Consider the following 20,277-nt stretch of genomic DNA (forward strand, 5'->3'; position numbering starts at 1 on the left):
CTAAAGTCCTATCATGGCTGTGAAAGTATTTTTGTTTTGTTTTTTTGTTTTACATTTTTTTATTGATATTTATTGAGCTCTACATTTTTCTCTGCTCCCCTCCCTGCCTCTCCTCTCCCTCCTTCAATCTTCCCTCAAGGTCCCCATGCTCCCAATTTACTCAGGAGATCTTGTCTTTTTCTACTTCTCATGTAGATTAGATCCATGTATATCTTACTTAAAAGTCCTCATTATTGTCTAGGTTCTCTGGATTGTGATTTGTAGGCTGGTTTTCTTTGCTTTATGTTTAAAACTCACCTATGAGTAAGTACATGTGATAATTGTCTTTCTGTGTCTGAGTTACCTCACTCAAAATAATGTTTTTTAGCTCCATCTATTTTCCTGCAAAATTCAAGCTGTCATTTTTTTTCTGCTGTGTAGTACTCCATTATGTAAATGTACTACATTTTTGTTATTCTTTGATCGAGGGGCATTTAGGTTGTTTGCAGGTTCTGGCTATGACAAACAAAGCTGCTATGAACATAGTTGAGCACGTGTCCTTGTGGCACGATTGAGCATCCTTTGGATATATACCCAAAAGTGGTATTACTGGGTCTTGAGGAAGGTTGTTTCCTAACTTTCTGAGAAATCACCACACTGACATCCAAAGGGGTTGTACCAGCTTGCATTCCCACCAGCAGTGCAGGAGTGGGTTTTTTTGTTGTTGTTTTGTTTTTTTTTTTTTAACAGATCTTGCCTCAAGTTTATGTGTAAAAACAGCATAAGGTCCTGATCATCTGCAAATACTGTATAGATATTCACACCAGTCCATCTGTCTTCACATTGGCAGACTGAGACCTTTTTTATGGGGCCTTCACAGGGGCCTGGGCACCTTTGGGAGCCTGAGCTGCAGCTGAGGCCTCTGCCTTGGCTTGAACCTTGGGTTTTGTTTTTTGGAGCCCACAACCCCTGGCCATGTAGCTTCTAATCCGCTTCCCAAGCCTGGGGTGAGCAGTGAACGGGAGCCAGGTGAGTTTGCGGCTGGGGCCCTTTGGCACCTGGGGCTTTACCTCCTGGGACTTCACCAGAGGCCTCATGGCCTTTGCGTTATTTGCCTGCATCTTCTTCAGGCCTTTCTTGTTGTGCTTCTTGACAAAGTGCATGTTCCTCAGGAACTTGGGGTCGACCCCCTTGAGAGATTGGTATCTTTGTGACCAGGGTTTCTTGATGCCATTTCTGTGCCATTTCCGGGACTGGTTGTGTGTGGTTTGGTTCTTGGACTTGGCCATGGCTGGACCTGAAGTAGAGATGTAAGATCAGGGCTGGGGCTCCTCAGATTGGGCCACCTGTCACCCTGAGCTGGGTAACAGGTGGCTCCCGAAGTGCCTGCGACCGGAAGAGAAAAGGACTCTTTTCCATTCTTACAGGTGAAAGATGGAATTTCAGAGTTGTTTTGATTTGCATTTCTCTGACGACTAAGGATGTTGAATATTTCCTTAAGTGTCTTTCAGCCATTTTAGATTCCTCTGTTGAGAGTTCTCTGTCTAGGTCTGTACTCCATTTTTTTATTGGATTACGTGATCTATTGGTGTCCAATTTGTTGATTTCTTTGTATATTTTGGAGATCAGACCTCTGTCTGATGTGGGGTTAGTGAAGATCTTTTCCCATTCTGTAGGCTGTCGTTTTGTCTTGTTGACCGTGTCCTTTGCTTTACAGAAGCTTTTCCGTTTCAGGATGTCCCATTAATTGTTTCTCTCAGTGTCTGTGCTGCTGAGGTTCTATTTAGGAAGTGGTTCCCTGTGCCAATGCGTTCAAGTGTTCTTCCCACTTTCTCTTCAATGAGGTTCAGTGTGGCTGACTTTATGTTGAGATCTTTGATCCATTTGGACTTGAGTTTTGTGCATGGTGATAGATATGGGTCTATTTTCATTCTTCTACATGTTGATACCCAGTTATGCCAGCACTACTTGTTAAATATGCTTTCTTTTTTCCGTTTGATATTTTTTGCTTCTTTATCAAAGATCAGGTGTTTGAAGATGTGTGGATTGATATCCGGATCTTCTATTCGGTTCCATTGGTTTTCCTGTCTGTTCTTATGCCAGTACCAGGCTATTTTCAGTACTGTAGCTCTGTAGTAGAGTTTGAAGTCAGGGATTATGATGCCTCCAGAAGTTCTTTTGTTGTACAGGATTGTTTTGGCTATCCTGGGCTTTTTGCTTTTTCATATGAAGGTTCTTTCGAGGTTTTTGAAGGATTTTGATGGGCATTGCGTTGAATCCATGAAAGTATTTTTTAGAAAATTACTTTGTAGGTTTTGTTACAGAATTACTCCAGTATTATGATTCAGTTTCTTGAAAGCAATAACAACAAAAATAGTTCTGTTTTGTTCATGTAAGTTGATAATTGGGCTAGAGAGATCCCTTGGTGGTTAAGAGCACTTGCTGTTCTTGCAGAACTTCCAGGTTGCGTTCCCATTAGCCAGATGGCAGCTCACAACTGTCTGTAACTCCATTTCTAAAAGGTTTACTGCCCTTTCTAGCCTCCTCAGGTACTGTATGTATGTGCACAGTCACATATGGAGACAAGCATCCATATACACACAATAAAAATAAGCAAAAAAAATTTTTAAGAAAAAATAGAAGGTTGAAGTTGATAAAGAAGACAAGCATCCATATATACAAAATAAAAATAAACAAATCTTTTTAAAAGAAAAAAAAGTAGGAGGTTGAGGTTGATCAAAGACTTTCCAAATCTAGTTTTTAGTGGCAAACTTGTTGGTTGATTTTATGTGATGTTTCTGCTGAGTCAGGGAATTCAGTACAATTATTGTTTTGGAGGCAGAAATGTTATTCTAACCAAAATGCATCTGCTATTTAAGACAATGGGAAAATATTGTTTTTGTTGTTTTTATTTGTTTGTTTTTGTGGGTCTTGTTTTGTGTCCTGTAAACGCATTCATCTTGTGAGCAGGGCCCTGAAACTATTAGGTATCAGTCAGCATCTGCTGCCTGCCTGCTTTACCTTCTTTCTCTTAAGTATCAGTACAGATGTTAAAACTTAAATACTTTACAAGTTTGTATTCCTTCCGCCAAAAAATTCTGTGAGCTGTTTTTAATACTGTCTTCTCACTCATAGCACCTTTTTAAATTTTTATTTTTAGCTCTGCCTATGATAATCTCAACAAAGTTCGAGTTGCTATCAAGAAAATCAGTCCTTTTGAGCACCAGACGTACTGCCAGAGAACCCTAAGAGAGATAAAAATCTTACTGCGCTTCAGGCACGAGAATATCATCGGCATCAATGACATCATCCGAGCACCAACCATTGAGCAAATGAAAGATGTGTATCCTTTTCTAACATTAGCCACCGCTGCTGCTGCTTGATCACTTTTGGAGTAAATAACTGAGAATCAAGGAAGAGTACATTCAAAGCATTCTTTCAATCACTCTACCCGTACACATATAGCATGCTGAGAGGAGATTGTAATCTGTTTGCACTTACTTTAATGTTTAAAGCCTTTTACTCTTTTCTCCATTTTATTGGTTTTTGGTAACTAATTTTAGTTATGTTTTAGGTAAGTTCAGTGTTTTCTGTGTTAGTCTATAACAATTTTCTTTAATTTTAATTTTGGAAAATCTTAGTTATTGTCATTTCCAGCCCTGTTGTGCTTGTTATAATAGTGAAAAGGGAAACGAGCAAGCATTCACATGAGGAAGTGGGTACACCTTCTGGATCAGTGCCTTCCAGACAGTCCTAGTGTGCTCCTCTTTCAGCCTCAACTTCCTGTCTTTAAGATGGGTAAACTGGTCCTCCCGGTCTTTTAAGCCCCCATCAGCTCTGACACACGTAATTGCATTATATTACGTTCATTACATTGCATTGGACATCAAGACTGCTCTAGAAGATCCCATCAGGGAATGGCAGCTCCATGTCTCCAGGCAGATTTTTCCACTTTTAAACAGTTCTGTGTGGTATTTTAAGTGAAATGCCTCCTGCTGCCACCACTTGTTAGTCTTGGTTTGCCTTTTGTCATAGAGCTTCTTGTAGATGACAAGTTTTGTTTGGTTTGGGTTTTGGAATTTTCAAGACTGTTTCTCTGTGTAGCCTCTTCTGTCCTGGAGCTCTGTAGACCATGCTGGCTTTGAACTTAGAGATTCACCTGCCTCTTTCTCCACCAAGAGCTGGGTGACACCACTGCACATTGCAGTATAATTTTTACAAGAAATGATATGTCTTAGCTGAAATTTTGGATGCTTAAGTAGTAGTTATGCAGCAAAGAAAGAAGAGAAAAATCCATCATCAACCCCTTTTTCACACTGCTTCCCTTAGTCTTATATATGTATCAGAATTTAACAGTAATCAATAAGGAAGAAAGGCAGAGATTGGACTTGGACTTAGAGGCAGTGTCATTTCTAGGTCTGTGAAGATACTGGTACAGGAAGTAAAAAAAAACAAGTGTCATTGCACATTGCTTCTGGGCCAAAGAGATGAATGTTGATGTTTGTTGACCGCCACACTCCTTAAACTTTGGAGGCAGTTGGCTGATAGTGTACGGTTTTGGAAAGCAGGGAAGTTGAGACTTCATGATTGGCCAATATTCTGTTTCAAGTTTCAGTTTAGGTCCACATAGGGCAGAGATGATGTACATTATTCTCTTCCATGAGAGTGTACCCATGTTCTCTTCAGTTTCTCCTTTCTATTGATGACCTTGCTATATCAGAAGCTGTATGGGAAAAGGATTAAGAGAAGTTGATGCTTTGCTAAGTATGATCAACTGTTGGATGTTTTACCTTAACCTTTCAAACAGATATATAGTACAGGACCTCATGGAGACGGATCTCTACAAGCTCTTGAAGACGCAACACCTCAGCAATGACCATATCTGCTATTTTCTTTATCAGATCCTGAGAGGACTGAAATATATCCATTCAGCTAACGTTCTGCATCGTGACCTCAAGCCTTCCAATCTCCTGTTGAACACCACTTGTGATCTCAAGGTCAGCTAAGTCATTTACTGTTAAGAATGACACATACTTTTTAAAAACAACTTGTGTTTGAGCTATTGTTACTTATATTCAAAACTACCAGAAACACAATATTATATAGCAAAAACACAAGTACACAGTATCAATCTTGTTCCTTCTTTACCCCACTTTCCTTTCCAGAGATAGTAGCCACTGTAGCAAGTTAGAGTAGCTCTTATGTGGGTGTGTGTGCTTACATATTTTATATATGTAGTGTCATTGCATTGTTTTTGTTTTTTAATCCTTTGTATCAAGAAATAAAGCAAGGTTCATGGTATTATACAGCTTATCGCTAAGATGAATATAATCTTATTCAATAATAAGTGTTCAGTAATGTCAGGAATGGTCACATATGCCTCAAATTCCAGCACTAGGAGACAGAGGCTAGCAGATCTTTGGAAGTTTAAGGTCAGCCTGGTGTATATGGCATGTTCCAGTCTGGCAAGGAAAGAAGAAGAAAAATAAGATAGCGAACACTGACAACGATGTAACTGGAGATTTCTTGTCCCACCTGGTACCACAGCCAGTTTTAAAATAACCACTCAGTGGTGTAGTATTCATCACATACTGTTTGGCCTGTTCGCTCAGGCTTATTAATAACTAGCTTTTACAATTTAAATTAACCCATCTATTAGTTTATATTTTATCATGAGACTTGTGACTTACTACTTCACATCTTGTTTCTCCAGCAGCTGCTGGTGTCTCCCTCTACTCAGCCTTTTTTTTTTCCCTGTATTCAGTTTGATTTTCCCACCTAGCTATATTCTGCCTTGCCATAGACCAAAGCAGCTTTATTCATCAATCTCTAAAAGCAACATATTTACAGCATACAGGAGGGCATCTCGTGTCACAAAAAGTTTTTTTTTAAGTATGTACCTTAGTAAAATGAAAATAATGTGTCCACACAAAAACTTGTGCATAGGTATTCGTGGTAGTATAATCATTGTCACTGAGAAATGTAAACCATCCGAATGTCCAGCTAATTGTGGATAAAATGTGGTAGATCTATATAGAGTTTATAGTTGAGAGCATTAGGGGAGACAGTACTAATTCATTAAAGTTTTTTTTATGTTGTTAATTGTTTAAGGTGGGGCTGGAGAGATGGCTCAGTGGTTAAGAGCATTGCCTGCTCTCCCAAAGGTCCTGAGTTCAATTCCTGGCAACCACATGGTGGCTCATAACCATCTGTAATGACATCTGGTGCCCTCTTCTGGCCTGCAGACATACACACAGACAGAATATTGTATACATAATAAATAAGTAAATAAATATTAATTGTTTAAGGTTGCATAACTCTGTAGCTGTAATATTAAAAACTGTAATATAGTATATTTTAACTATGTGTAGAATATCCCAGTAAAGAAACTTTAAAAATATATGTAGATGTGTAGGAATGATTTCTTGAGTTTTCAGTTAATATTCCTATGTAAAGCTTTGTTAGATATGCCAAGCCAAGAGGCTGAATGTCTACCCCTGAAAGTGGAAAACTGAGAGGTAGAAACCCAGCAGACGGTATATAATTAATAGCATATGCTGCATCTGGCCATAGAAAATAATATTCATATACAAAGGAAGACGATAATGTCCATGTTAGCCCTCCAAGAATGAACAGGCTTTTATTATTGAGGGGCTCTGTTGGACATAGAGTGTCATAAGCAGGAAGACAGAAGAATAAAAGTCAAAAGCAATGGATGAGTTAAGAAAATTACTACATCCTTTTCTGTTTGGGACAGCACTGGGTATTGGGCAGTCACTAATAAGCAACAGAGATTTACTGAAAATGAGGTATGGACAACCTTTATCTAAAGTTTGCTTTTTATTGTTACTTTGAGACATGGCCTCACTGTGTAGTTCAGGCTAAGATAATAGATTTATACCACCACACCCAGGAAGGTATAGTTGGGCCCGATCCCAAACTCTCCGTTCTCCTGCCTCATTATCTTCAGCTTTTTATTATTGGCATGCTCCACCATAGCTAGCTAGCTTCACTCATATTTTTAAGGTGTGTTTTGGAGTATATCATTCATACGGAGAGCATTTCATTCCTAAAATGAGTGTAGTTTTTCCACTGAGATTCTTATTTGCCACAGCAAGCATATGCATGCAGAATAGGCTATGGTGCCCGGTAGTATATTTATATGACATGTGAGCTAACACTAGTGGAGAGGAGAGTCGCCTACTCAAGCTCTAGAGTACGTCAAGTAGTACCACATTGTGGAACTTCATGATGATTCTTTGTTTCTCAGGTCCACAGAAACACATAAGGGTTTTAAACACTATTTACAGCTTCTGTTGGCATATTTTCTGTGGGGCAAAAAATGGGAGGTGTGGTCATTGTTTGCAAAACAGAACTCACAGAGTTATCAGTAAGCATTACTATAGCCTGTTTGATTGCAGTTAGACTTGTAAAGAAAAATACAAAATGAAACATGTTTTAATGAACATTTACATAGTTCAAAAGGTGGTCAGGTGGGAATGCTGAAATTTATAGGGCCTTTTGTGCTTCTTGGGCTGCACTAGTTGTCTGGCTTCTTTATTCTGGGTATTACTAGTGCTTTATCTGTAGCTGTGATATATTTGTTTTGATTTTGTTGTTACTTTATTACTTTGCTGATTTGGTTCAGTAGTGTGATATTAGGAAAACTTTGTTGCACACCTTTAATCACGTCACTCAAGAGGCAGAGGCAGGCAGATCTCTGAATGGTGAGCTTTGCTTGAAGGTGAATCATAAAATGAAGCATTAGCTCTGCAAAAGAGAAACGCTGTGAGTCACACATGTTGAAAAGTTTAAATCACTTAGAAATGAATGATTGGTAGTAGTCTACCATAGGAAGTGGTAGTGGCTAAGACATGGAAAATTTTGTTTATTCATTGCTTTTTTTCGTTTGAGTCTTAACTACTACAATGCCTCGTGCTGGAAACCCCTCATGCTACTAACTCTAAAGGATTTGGTTGATAGGACCTTTTTTTGAGACTGGATCTCATTGTGTTTTTCTGGCTGTCCTGGAACTCACTATGTAAATGGTGCTGACTTGAACTCACAGAGCCTCCTGAATGCTAGGACTCATGTTCTGCTACACCTAGTGGTAGTAAAGACTCTTAAGGAAACACATAGAATGGAAACAATGAAAGCCTCAAGATCAATCAGACAGAATTTAGAACTTAATTTTATTCTTCCTCAAAAGTGATAGCTGGGGGCTTGTGAAATGGCTCAGGTGAATAAAAACGCTGCTCAAGCCTGACAGCCTGAATTTGATCCCTGTATTGAACAGTGAAAGGAGATAATCAACTCCTAAAAGTTATCTTCTGACCTCTATATACACACCATAGCACAGACACGTCTTCATACAGACACATAATAGTAAAAATAACAGCTGGATTAGAAATGTAACTCATTGGTAGAGTATTTTGATAGCCTGTGTGGGGCCCAGTTTCCATCAGGGATATAACCTCGTTGGCAAGCAAATCTTCTTTTAAAGGAGGCTCAGGCACAGGAGGTTTTGTATGCCAAGTAGAGAGACTGGAGTGGGCAATTCCCTGTGGAATTCCCAATTCCCACAGGAGTTCCTCACTCTCTGCTCTTCATGAGAACTCACATGGAAAGTAGCCTGCAGGAGAGTTAGCAAAGAGGATGCACTGTCTACTTCTTTTGATAACATTCTGCAAAATAAATGTGCTGCTTCTTGGATGTTGTACTTGAAGTAAACAGGAGGCTCTTTGAGAACAAAGGCCTACACAGTGATCTAGAGGAAGATATTTGTGCAGTGAGTAAGGGCTCTTTGCTTGTCTTTCTCAATTACTGATACACTCTCTAGGCTATCTAAACAGAGATGGAGGTCCAAATAACTATGTCCCGTATCTTTTAGACTTGCTCTTCCTTTGTTGTCCTACTTTTATAGCCAAAGTTCAAGCCCTTGGATTTTCTTGTTCTCTCTCTAACTCTCTCTCGTTAAACTCATTTTCTTGGGTCTCAAAATTTTCTGGCAAAATTTTGGTCAAATTGTTTTTATTAAAAAGTACCCGTTTTGAAAAGGAATAATTTAAAAATGTCATGGTCCACAGAACATTCACCTTTTCTTGTGGGGGTTTTACAAGGTATTTGTTATCATTAACCAGTCTTTTACTGTTGAATTTAAGTGCCAGCCCTTGTTTTTTAGCTGACTTAATACAATGAAGCCTCCAAATTAATCTGTTTTCCAAATAGTCTTGTACTGTACTGTGTTCCATCTGTTAACTTGTCTCTTTCTTGCATTAGCTTCCTGGGGACCAGAGAATTAAAATCTTTTTATTTTTATTGACTTAAGTAGAGTATGCTTGTATTTTATATGCTCTGGGGTCTGTAAGAAAGCCCACCTAAGTAGCATCACAGTGTTAAGACAGCTAGATGACGAGAGCCTTTGGGAGGTGCTCCTGGGAGTCAGCATGTGAGAAGCTGGGTGCCGTACAGAGCAGTGGTGAACAACAGAAAGGCCCGGTGATAAAGCCAGATGACCTGTGTTTACTATCTGGACTCACATGATAGGAGTGAATCAGCTTGTGAAAGTCATCCCCTGACCACCACCTATGACACACGCATACAGTACATAAATGAACATCAGAACAAATGATTTCTCTTAAGTACATGAAAGCTGTAAAACTGTCAGGATTGGCTATGTTTTGAAAAGTAAGGAAGTGAGAAGAATTTTTGAAAACAAAAAAAATATTTTTATTTTTAGGCTAGAAATAGAGGAGTTTGAGAAATAGGACAGGGCAGACAGCTTAATGAGCAAACCATCAGTGATTCTGTAAGCTACAGTGGCATGGAGAGGAACGGGACTCTAGGTGGGTTTGATGATTTTATGTCTATACATTGTAATATGCGGGTGCCCAAGGAGGCCAGAAGAAAGTCTCAGATCAGATCCCTTGTAATTTATAGGCAACTGTGAGACACTTAGTGTGGATATTGATGACCAGTCGGGTTCTCTGCAAGAGTAATCTGGTTTTTTCGTTATCGAAAAGCACATCTCTCCAGTCCCCCTAAGGTGGCTTTTCTCAGATCACCTAAGTGAGAGTGCTGTGCACTCACAGTAGCTGACAGTGATGAAATCCAAACATGGTTGTCAGATTATGTCCTATTAAATTATCATTTAGCCTGTTTCCTCACCTCTAGCATGTGTCTTGTCATCACTTCAGAATAATGAGTTTGTAGTTTCCAGAAAGGTGTCTAACATAGTATTGGTAGCATACACTTGTTATTCATGTTATTGCTCTTGTCTTTTTATTTTTGTAGTGTTTTGATATTAGCTCTTTGGTATCTCTAAAAAGGTATCCCACTTTTATCTCCCTTAGATCTGTGACTTTGGCCTTGCCCGTGTTGCAGATCCGGATCATGATCACACAGGGTTCTTGACAGAGTATGTAGCCACACGTTGGTACAGAGCTCCAGAAATTATGTTGAATTCCAAGGTAAGAAAAAAACAGTAGCTATAAACCTTGGTCTTCATCCTTCAGTCTGGTATATCTGGCCACAGTCAAAATGCTGTCTTAGTCTTTCTCAGAATTAACGTTTGGGCCTTAGGTTTACCATCTTCATTCATGGTAACTATAAATGTCTGTGCCCTCCCTTATCTGCAGTACTGAGGCATTACCTATAGCTACTTCCACACCTGCTTTTATGTTGTTACAGTTTCTAGTAATTTATGTTTCTGCATGTCCCAGAGCTGTTTGTTCTACAAACTTCAGTTTGCCTGATAATGAAGAATTTCTCTTCAGCAAAATCACTGGGTGTGGAAAGAATAGGAACCACTGTGGACTCTAGAAATTACAGGGTAGATAGTTGTGTTTCAGAATGAAGCCCTTCCTCCTCTTCACTGAGTTGCTGTGAAGAGTAGATCCAGGTCATCCAAACTCTGCTAACAAAACCTGGGTCTTGGAAGTCAAGTGATAATGGCACACACCTTTAATCACTCAGGAGGCAGAAGCAGGCAAACCTCTGAGTTCAAGGTCTCAAGTTCAGCATGGTCTCCAGAGCAAGTTCCAGGATAGCCAGGGCTACACAGAGAAACCCTGTCTCAAGAAATAAAACAAAAACCCAGCAATCTGGACCATGGTAATATGTGGTAGCACATACCTTTGTTTCTGTCATTTAGGAGGCAGGGTAGGCAGATCTCTGTGATTCAGCAAAGCAAGTTTAAGGATAGCCTAGGCTACAGAGAGATCTCAGAAAACCAGGAAAGGGAGGAATGGGGCAGGTGGAGCAAGGAGAAGCGGCAGACATAATCCCAGCTCTCAGGAGCAAAGGTAGAATTGCCACAAGTTTAAGGCCAGCCTGGGCTATTAAGACCTTGTCACAAATAACAAACAAACGTGACTGGAAAAAAATGAAGTATGTATGCATTTTTTGTTAGAATTATAAGGCAGTAGGCAAACTTGAGGGCTGTTTAGGGTGTTGAAATTCCTTCCATTTGGGTGTGTTGGTTTTTTTCTGGTAGGTTTTTTGGTTTTGTTGTTATGTGTCTGTGAGTGCACATGTGTAGTGCCCAAAGATGCCAGAAGGCATTAGATTCTTAGGCTGAATTATCATCTTCGCACAGCAAATACCTGCTCTAACCCATGCTATTGGTGAAACATGTGGCGTCATCTCAGGACTTGACTTCTATGGCATGTGTTTAATGTGTATGCACAGAAACTATGTTAACTTCAGTATATTAGAAGACGAAGCTATTTGTACTGATGACAGGTGATGCTCATGAGCAGTTTCTGGGTCATTTCTAGAACACTGCAGTTTATAGTAATTGGAGGGAAAAGAGTTGTGAGATTTTCTTTTTATCAAACTCTCAAATGCTTTTCTTATTCTCCTTTGGTGGTAACATAACTGTCTTCCCTTTTGTGTTTTGGTGTTCTTTATTATTTACTCTCTTGAGTTATCTATTCTGTCTGGGATGTACACCTCTTCCCAGCACCCCTGGACAGTTTCCTGCTGTTCTCTGGCATCAGCTGCACCAGACTAGACTGTCTTCTATACACTCCCTGCCCCAGATCTAGAACAGCCATTTCTCTCAGGAACCCAGATTCCTCTTAATTTGTATGTGTTATTGTTTAGGGTTTTCATTGTTCCCTTTATTTAGCTTTGGCCCAGAGCAGTAGGTATTTTAAATTACAGGAGTTTCAGAAAGAATTACTTAGAATTCTACCTGTTGTATTGTTACTTCAGGGATCCAGTCCCTGCTTCTCTAGTTTCCCGAATTAACTCACTCTTCAGTTTTACTGGTTGACTCCTTTTCCCTCTTTGTTGTGTATATTTCTCTTTCCACTTATTTCTGTACCTAACATTTTCTATGAAATTCAACTTGTTTTCCTTATAGAAGCATCTTGCACTATTGTTAACAATAAAATAAAGCAATTACATGATTTTTAACAGCTTTAATAAAAGAAAATTTATACCTAAGAAACAGTAGAGAAGGTGAGAATGTTGGTGCCAACACCACCACTACAGGTGGAGCTTTTTCAGCCTGATTGATATTAATATTTTTATTCTTTATAAAGTGGATAAAATTATTCTAAGAATATAGCAGTGTCCCTATAAGTTTATTTGTAACTTCATAAAGATGAGTTAAGTGACATAAACTGAGTGTTACTGCCCCACCCCAATTTCGTTGGAGGTGGTTTTTGCTTTTACTTTTTAAGTATTTCTCTGTGTAGTCCTGACTGTCCTGGAGCTCACTCTGTAGACCAGACTGGCCTCGAACTCACAGAGATCCTCCTGCCTCTGCCTTCCAGGTGCTGAGTTCAATGGCATACACTACCACACTCCAGCAGCATTTCTGAAAGCCAAATTACTGGGTTTTGTTCTGTGTCTGTGTGTTTTGAAATGGGAGTCTCAAAGAAGATATTCAGACTCTGGTCTACCACATGATTATCAGATAAGAGGATCTCATTGTGTTTTTATGGACACCACATTCTATTACTCTGTCTTCTCTCCTTTTCTGTTACAGGGTTATACCAAGTCCATTGATATTTGGTCTGTGGGTTGCATCCTGGCAGAGATGCTCTCCAATAGGCCTATCTTCCCAGGAAAGCATTACCTTGACCAGCTGAATCACATCCTGGGTAAGTTCTTGAGCATGGTAACATGAGACTCACTATAGATGTTGGATTTTTTGTTGTTGTTGATGGTGATGATTTGTTTTTGTTTTAATCTTCCCTAATTTAAAAATATTAAAGATCTTTTTGTGAAAACTTGTAATGCAGGGTGATTACTGGGCGTGGTAAGAAGACGTTAAATGCAGAGCCCCTTCTGTGCTGGAGCTGGTATATGTAGTAATTTGTTCTTATCTTGACAATTAACAGCTAATATTCTGTCTGATAGGTATTCTTGGATCTCCATCACAGGAAGATCTGAATTGTATTATAAATTTAAAAGCTAGAAACTACTTGCTTTCTCTCCCGCACAAAAATAAGGTGCCGTGGAACAGGCTGTTCCCAAATGCTGACTCCAAAGGTAAATCTTACTTTATCTCTAATTTTTTTTTTGTTTACATTCTCCTATATGCAGATATCTAGTTTGGTCAGCACCATTTGTTGAAGAGGTTTTGTTTTTTCAGTGTATAATTCTGACTTCTTTGTCAAAAATCAGATGTCCATAGGTGTGTGGATTTAAGTCTGGGTCTTTAATTTGATCCCATTTAGAGCTTGAAATAAGAGATTGTGTTATCTCAGGAAGTTCTTTTATTTTATTTTTCAATCCCTTTTTTTAAATTGATTTTTATTGAGCTCTACATTTTTCTGTGTTCCCCTCCCTGCCTCTCTCCTCCCTGCTTAGCCATCCCCCAAAGTCCCCATGCTCCAAATTTACTTAGGAGATCTTGTCTTTTTCTACTTCCCATGTAGATTAGATCTATGTAAGTCTTTCTTAGTGTCCTCATTGTTATAATTTTTTTCTTAAGCTTAGCTTTAGGTTTGTTTATTAGGTTCCAGCCTGAAATCGCAGCAAATTAACTTTTTTAACTACTTAGAATTCTTTATTTAGAAAGTGGTGGACCAGAAAGATGTTTCCTTGGGTAAGATTGTGGACCACTCTTGTAAAGAACCTGATAGTTTTTAATATCAGTCTCTTCACCAAGGGGCGTTGCCATTATTAGAACTACTAGAGTGCGCGCGGCGCGCTCTCTCTCTCTCTCTCTCTCTCTCTCTCTCTAACACACACACACACACACACAATTGGTTGATGTAATTGAACAATGTAGAAGAGAGGATCTGAACAGGCCAAGGAGAAGGCAGATCACAGCTCGCCGGCATAACACTGCTCATCTTGTGTCTTATGACCAAAATATCCATACACAGTTTACCTAAAATTTCTGCTTTTAAACAATTGTAAACTCTTATAAATTCTTGTAATAGTTTTTAAATTGCAGGAATATTTTTAAAAGGTGAAATTTGTTTCCTAACATTGTTTTCTTAAATGTCATTGTTCATAGTATTGTGTCTGTTCTTTCATGTTAGTCCGTAGATCTGACTTATCTTAAATGATTTTATAGTAGTCATGTGCTAGGAGTTTAGGATTTATTGAAATTTTGTTTTTATTCTTTCCCTCCCCATTTACACAGCTGAGGCTGGTGTAGGGTGAGTTTGCGTTCACGCACTCTGGTAGTCTTATAAGAGGAGGACAACCTCAGATATCATTTCTCAGGCACTGTCTGTTTTTTTGACAGTGTCTCAAGCTGGCTAGGAAGCCCCAAGGATCTCCTTATCCTCTCAGCCATTAGTGCATTCTGGGGTTGAAATCAGGTCCTCAAACATTCTACCTATTGTACTGTCTTCCAAGCCTAGCAACATGGATGGGCCCAAGTTAAGGTTCAGAAATATTTGCTTATAATTTACTTTGGTTATAGGAGAAACTCTCTGTTTTCATCTCTGATACAGTACAGTTTGTTATTGTAGATAATGAATAGTGAGAATCTCAAAATAACTTTGTGGGGAGAGCGTGTTTGTGACAGGATCTTCCTGTATAGCCCAGGCTGATCTTGAACTCAAAAGTTACCCTCTTTCCTCAACTCTCAGTTTCTGGGGTTACATTCATAGGCCATCTGGCCTAGTTCCTAGCTTTTAGTGTTTTGCTGTGGGTATAACAAAATCATATATGTAGAATCATATTGTTATTTGTTAATTTTGAAAATTAGAACTTAACCCATATGACACATTACCTTTTTTTAAAACATTATTTTTTTATGTGTTGAGGACAGATAACCTGCAAGAATTGGTACTCTTCTTCCACCATATGGGTTCCAGGATTAAATTTAGGTGGTCAGGCTTGGCCGGTTGCTAACCCCAACACATTACATTTAGATTGGATTTTCAGAGTTGCTCTCTTAGATAGGCCCTTACATAAGAAAATTTGGTGATTAAGATATAAGTTGGCCTGTTCCCAGACTCACCCTTTGTTCCCTTACTCTTTCTCTACATGCTTTTGGTTTCTATCAAATTGCTTGAATCTTTCAGCTTATTTTCCTTAACTTAAAGTCATATAAGAATTGATGCTATTAAAACCCAGGAAATTAGGTAGGTGATGGTGGCTCACACTTTAATCTCAGCACTCAGGAGGCAGAGGCAGGCAGATCTATATGAGTTTGGTACCAGTCTAATCTCCAAAGTGAGTTCCAGGACAGCTAGAGCTACACAGAGAAGCCCTGTCTCCAAAAATAAAGCAGCAACAACAATTTAAAAAGGAACAAAACAGAAAATGAAACGAGTGGTGTAGTATGCAACTATAATACCAGAACATGGAAAGCTCAAGCAGGAGGATAAGTTTTGAGACCAGTTTGAGCTACATAACAAGTCTGAAGGAAGCCTGGGAAACCCTGTCTAACAATAACAGCAAAACCCAGGAAGTTAACCTAGAAAATTTTACCTGTTAAGTGACTCTAAAGCATGGAAGGTGGAGAAATGGGCCTTGACAGCACCAAGGGCAGAAGAATAGTGTGCAACTGGAGCACAGCTTCTACAACCCAGACACTAACTTGAAACTACTTACTATCTCATCTATAAAATATGACTGGTAGTAGTATTTATATTATAGGATTATATGAAAATTCATAATACTAGTGTTTATAACTCTGGATTCTAAGATCCCACAGCTAAAACTTTCTTGTTTATGTATTTTGAAGATCTTTAAATATCAGTAGCTTTATAAATGTGCATAGTGTTCTCTTGTAGGAAATATCTTTAAGCATCCTTTTTCAGTCTCATAATGGACGTTGAAGCTCACATGAGTTACATTTATTGTTTCTAACTGTTGAACAAGCCACTCCAAAACTTGGGAATAACAGCCAGGTATTTGTTGATTTGGCTGGTTCAGGGAGTCAGGGAGGTTCCTGGCCCCCTCCCGTAGAGTGGTCCAAGATAGCCTTGCTGTTGGTGCTTTTACTTGTGGTTGTTTCTCTCGCTATGGTAGACTAGACTAGGCTTCTGGTGACAAGAACACCGCAGAAGACGGCATCAGAAGCTGCAAGATCTTTTGAGAAACTAGGTCTAATCACAATCTGTCACACTTAGTGAATTAAATTCAAATTAAATCAAAGTATACTGTTAGCTGGTACAGAAGATAGGAAGAACAGCCCTCCTGTCGATAGAAGCAACTACAAAGAATTGTGTTATGTTTAATCCCAGAGAAGTTGTTCATTTGTTCTATATCACTCTGGCTGCTGCAGCCCTAGACACAAAATCAACAATAAGAACATACCTGCAGGAAGCTAATAGTTCTGATTTGTATAAAAATGACACAAGAAAATAAATTAATGATATCAGGAAACCTGAGATTTCAATTTTCAAGCTGAAATAGTAGAGGTTTTAAGTATAATAATAATTCATAGAAAAAAGTGTTATTAAATATAAGGGAAAGTACTCATCTTTACAATATATGAACACTGAACGATCAGTGAGTACTCTCCTTTCCCTACCCTTTAAAAAAATAACAAAAAAACCCAGCTTATCAAAATAGCAGACATTGAGAGTTGAACTTATTTTCTGGTTAAAGCTGTGAGAAATAGAGCAGCATATATGTGGGTTGAGTCTCTGTGGAGGGAAGTTGGGCAGTTTTGTCTTGGATCTTTTGTTCTAACAATTCTAGGTACTCATCTTTTGGTTCTGCCAACATTGAGAGTGGGTGTGTATTTAATTTGAGTTTTAATTGAGAATGAAATTGAATGTCTGGTGGTTGTGGCTCATGCCTTTAATCCCAGTACTCAGGAGGCAGAGGCAGGCAGATCTCTCACCAACCTGGTCTACAGAGTGAGTTCTAGGACAGCCAGGCTTACACAGAAAAACCCTGGGGTGGGAATTTTTTTTACATGGTTTGAAAGTTTTTTAATGCTGAATCTTTTGAGCCAGTAATGCTGCAAGTTTCTTCTTCAAAGGAGTCGTAGTTTAGAATTCTCTTCAAGGTGATTTCAGTGAGAGGGAAGAAACAATTATTACAGCAGATGGTACAAGGTAGTTGGAACTTTATTTGGAATACATTTGGTTTAAATTATTGCTCAAACATAAAAATGAGTTCCTAAAGTATCAGTGATCAAATGCAGTTTTAAATGGTGCTGTGAGTTTGGAGAAGTTGCTCAACAGTTAGAGCATTAGCTGCTTTTGCAGAAGACCCGGGTTCAGTTCCCAGCACACATTGCAGCTCACAACCACCCAAAACTCCAGTTCAGGGGGATCCAATGCCTCTTTTGACCTCTGAGAATACCAGGCACACATGTGGTACACATATGTGGATGCAAGAAAAACATTCATACACATAAAATAACAAATCTTAAAACAGCCTTTTAAATCATACTGTTGAGAACAATATTGGGTATTCCGTGGTTTTCTGAGTTCTTCATGTACTCTTTTCCTAAGCTTTAAACACAAACCAAGAAGGGCTGGATATAGATGATTCAGTGGTTAAGGGCACTGTTATTCTTCCATAGGACCCAGGTTTGATTCCCAGCACCCACATGGAGTTGTAACTCCAGTTCAGGGGATCTGAGACCTACTGTCTTCTGTGGGCACCAAACAAGCGCTTGGTACACAGATACACTTGCAGGCAAAATATCTATACACATAAATAGATAAATATTTTTTTAAAAAAATAAGAAAGCAAATTTACAAAAAGTAAATTTGGTCTCATAACATTTAAAATAATTTAAAGCCAGCAAGATGACTTTTCTGTCAAGTCTGACAGCCTGAGTTTGATCTCTTGGACTACATAGTAGGAGAGAAATAACTCATGCACATTTTCCTCTTGACACTCACATATACCTTGGCATCCTTGCATATGAGCTTGCACACACATTTAAACAAAAATTTTAAGTATGTTTAAGGTTTTAAACATTAGACTGATTAGTTATGGAGATGCAGAGATTATGTCTAAACAGACATATTTAAACTGACTGCATTTAAAGCAGTCTAACAGTAATTAATATGGGAAGGGAGTACACTGCAATGGTTACTTTCAGAAAGAACCCTGTCTCTCAGTCAATAAACAAAAATCCAGTTTGGTTCACATCAAATATTTGGGAATCTTATAAACTCTGATATTGTGTATGTGAGTCATAATTGGAATCATAAGCTAGCATGGTGTTAGTGCCACAGAGTTACATTTATTCTGGAACTCAATCACCTCAGACTAAAGACTGCTTTGAATGTTGCTTAATCCATGGCCTTTGAAAAACATTTTTTAAAAACAATGGAGATTGGTCCATATATGTAACAAATAAGTGCCTAGCTTTGCTATAGTGAAATTTGGAGGTAGAGACAAGAGAATCTTCAGAAACTGGCAGGTCAGTTAACCTGGTGCTACAGAAATAAACAGAAGACTGTCTTTTAAACAGGTGGAAGGGAAGGGCTGACACCCAAGGTTGTATACCTGTGGAGACATTCACAGTAGATATGTATGCTTGCACTTACACCAAGCCTGGGAAGAGGGTGTGATTGAAACAGTAAGACATCTGTAATACAAAGTGGAGACAGAAATGACTGGACCACTGGAGGGACATGACTCATGATTTGAGCTCAGTGGGGAAGGTTGACTGAGTAGGGAGAAATCCAGGGATATCACTTCTGGGAACAGTCAGCAGGAGGAGGCTGTTGAAGGATTTGATGGGGTAGAAAATCTGGAGTTTTGTAGTGTAGCTGAATAGTGTGTTGCTTCGACCCCAGTGTCTCCCTCACCCCAGGGTTCCATGCGGTTAGAACTACATTCATATACTATTAAGAGTATTATTGCAGACTCCTTTACATCACCATATACTTTCATGACAATGAGGCACTGATTGTTATGATTGCCATCACTAAGATGGCAAGTCTATGTGGTACTAGTGCCATCCCTGGGCTCCTCCACTACCATAACTTCACACTAAAAATGTTGCTGGGTGCAGAGAAGAAAACTTCGACAAAACAGCAAAAGTCCTCTCTTTTTTAACTCCTAAACTCAGTACAAGTCTTTGTGCTATTCTGTGTGAAGAAATAAGACATCTATTTAAGAGCATTTCTGCTATATTTGGAATGCATCAACTTTCTTGAAGAAGAGTATTACTTACTGGAACTGTGATCTGAATTAGCCACTTATAAAAATGGATCTGTAGTGGTGATTTTGAGGCAGTCTTGCTGTCTTTGAACTTGATTCTTTTGCATCAGTTCTCAAAGAAACATATCTTCAGTAAATTTTAACAACTATAAAGGGGTTCTGAGGTCAAAGGGTGTGAGGAACACTGTTATTATGGCAGTTTTTAAAATTAGTTGGTTTTCTCTGACCCTGTCCCGAAGTTGAAGTTGAAGCTGCAGTATTGATCCAAGATGAGAATTTAAACTGACCTGGAGAGCTAGTTGGCTTGCCCAGGATGTGGCTAGAATAAGGATGGTCAGGGCAAAAGAATGGAAATCTATAGTGGCATTTGTATTTTAATAAAGCTTTCCTGGAGATCAGAAAAGTAAAACAGCTACACTGGCCAACTTTACAAACCAGGCAGCAATGACACACACCTTTAATCGCAGTTGTAGACAGAAGTTTCTTTCCCACCTGGTTTATGTGTTACTTTCATTGGTTGAACAAAGAAACTGCCTTGACCTTTTGATGGGGCAGAACTTAAGTAGGCGGAGAAGAAAGAACTGAATGCTGTGAAAAAGGGCAGAGTGGCAGACGCCATGATTCTCCTACCTGAGACGGACGCTGGTTAAAATCTTGCCAGTAAGCCACAGTCACGTGGCGATACACATTAATGGAGATGGGTTAAATTAATATGTAAGAGTTAGCCAATAAGAGGGT

The 20,277-nt window shown here is 38.9% G+C and overlaps 1 protein-coding gene and 1 pseudogene across 2 annotated transcripts in view; one reads left to right on the plus strand and one right to left on the minus strand.

Moving 5' to 3' along the window:
• Mapk1 (mitogen-activated protein kinase 1) overlaps positions 1-20,277 on the plus strand; it is a 65,762-nt gene that overhangs the window by 33,790 nt on the left and 11,695 nt on the right. For both annotated transcript variants that reach the window (XM_085684605.2, XM_085684608.2), the window contains exons 2-6: positions 3,140-3,322; positions 4,787-4,976; positions 10,332-10,448; positions 12,977-13,091; positions 13,351-13,482. In XM_085684605.2, coding sequence (XP_085540731.1) covers positions 3,140-3,322; positions 4,787-4,976; positions 10,332-10,448; positions 12,977-13,091; positions 13,351-13,482 — 737 coding nt within the window. The remainder of the gene's footprint in view (positions 1-3,139; positions 3,323-4,786; positions 4,977-10,331; positions 10,449-12,976; positions 13,092-13,350; positions 13,483-20,277) is intronic.
• On the minus strand, positions 760-1,271 carry LOC125411931 (large ribosomal subunit protein eL29 pseudogene; annotated as a pseudogene).

This window comes from Myodes glareolus, chromosome 2 (genome assembly GCF_982192425.1).
Source record: "Myodes glareolus chromosome 2, mMyoGla1.1, whole genome shotgun sequence".
Classification (NCBI taxonomy): Eukaryota; Metazoa; Chordata; class Mammalia; order Rodentia; family Cricetidae; genus Myodes; species Myodes glareolus.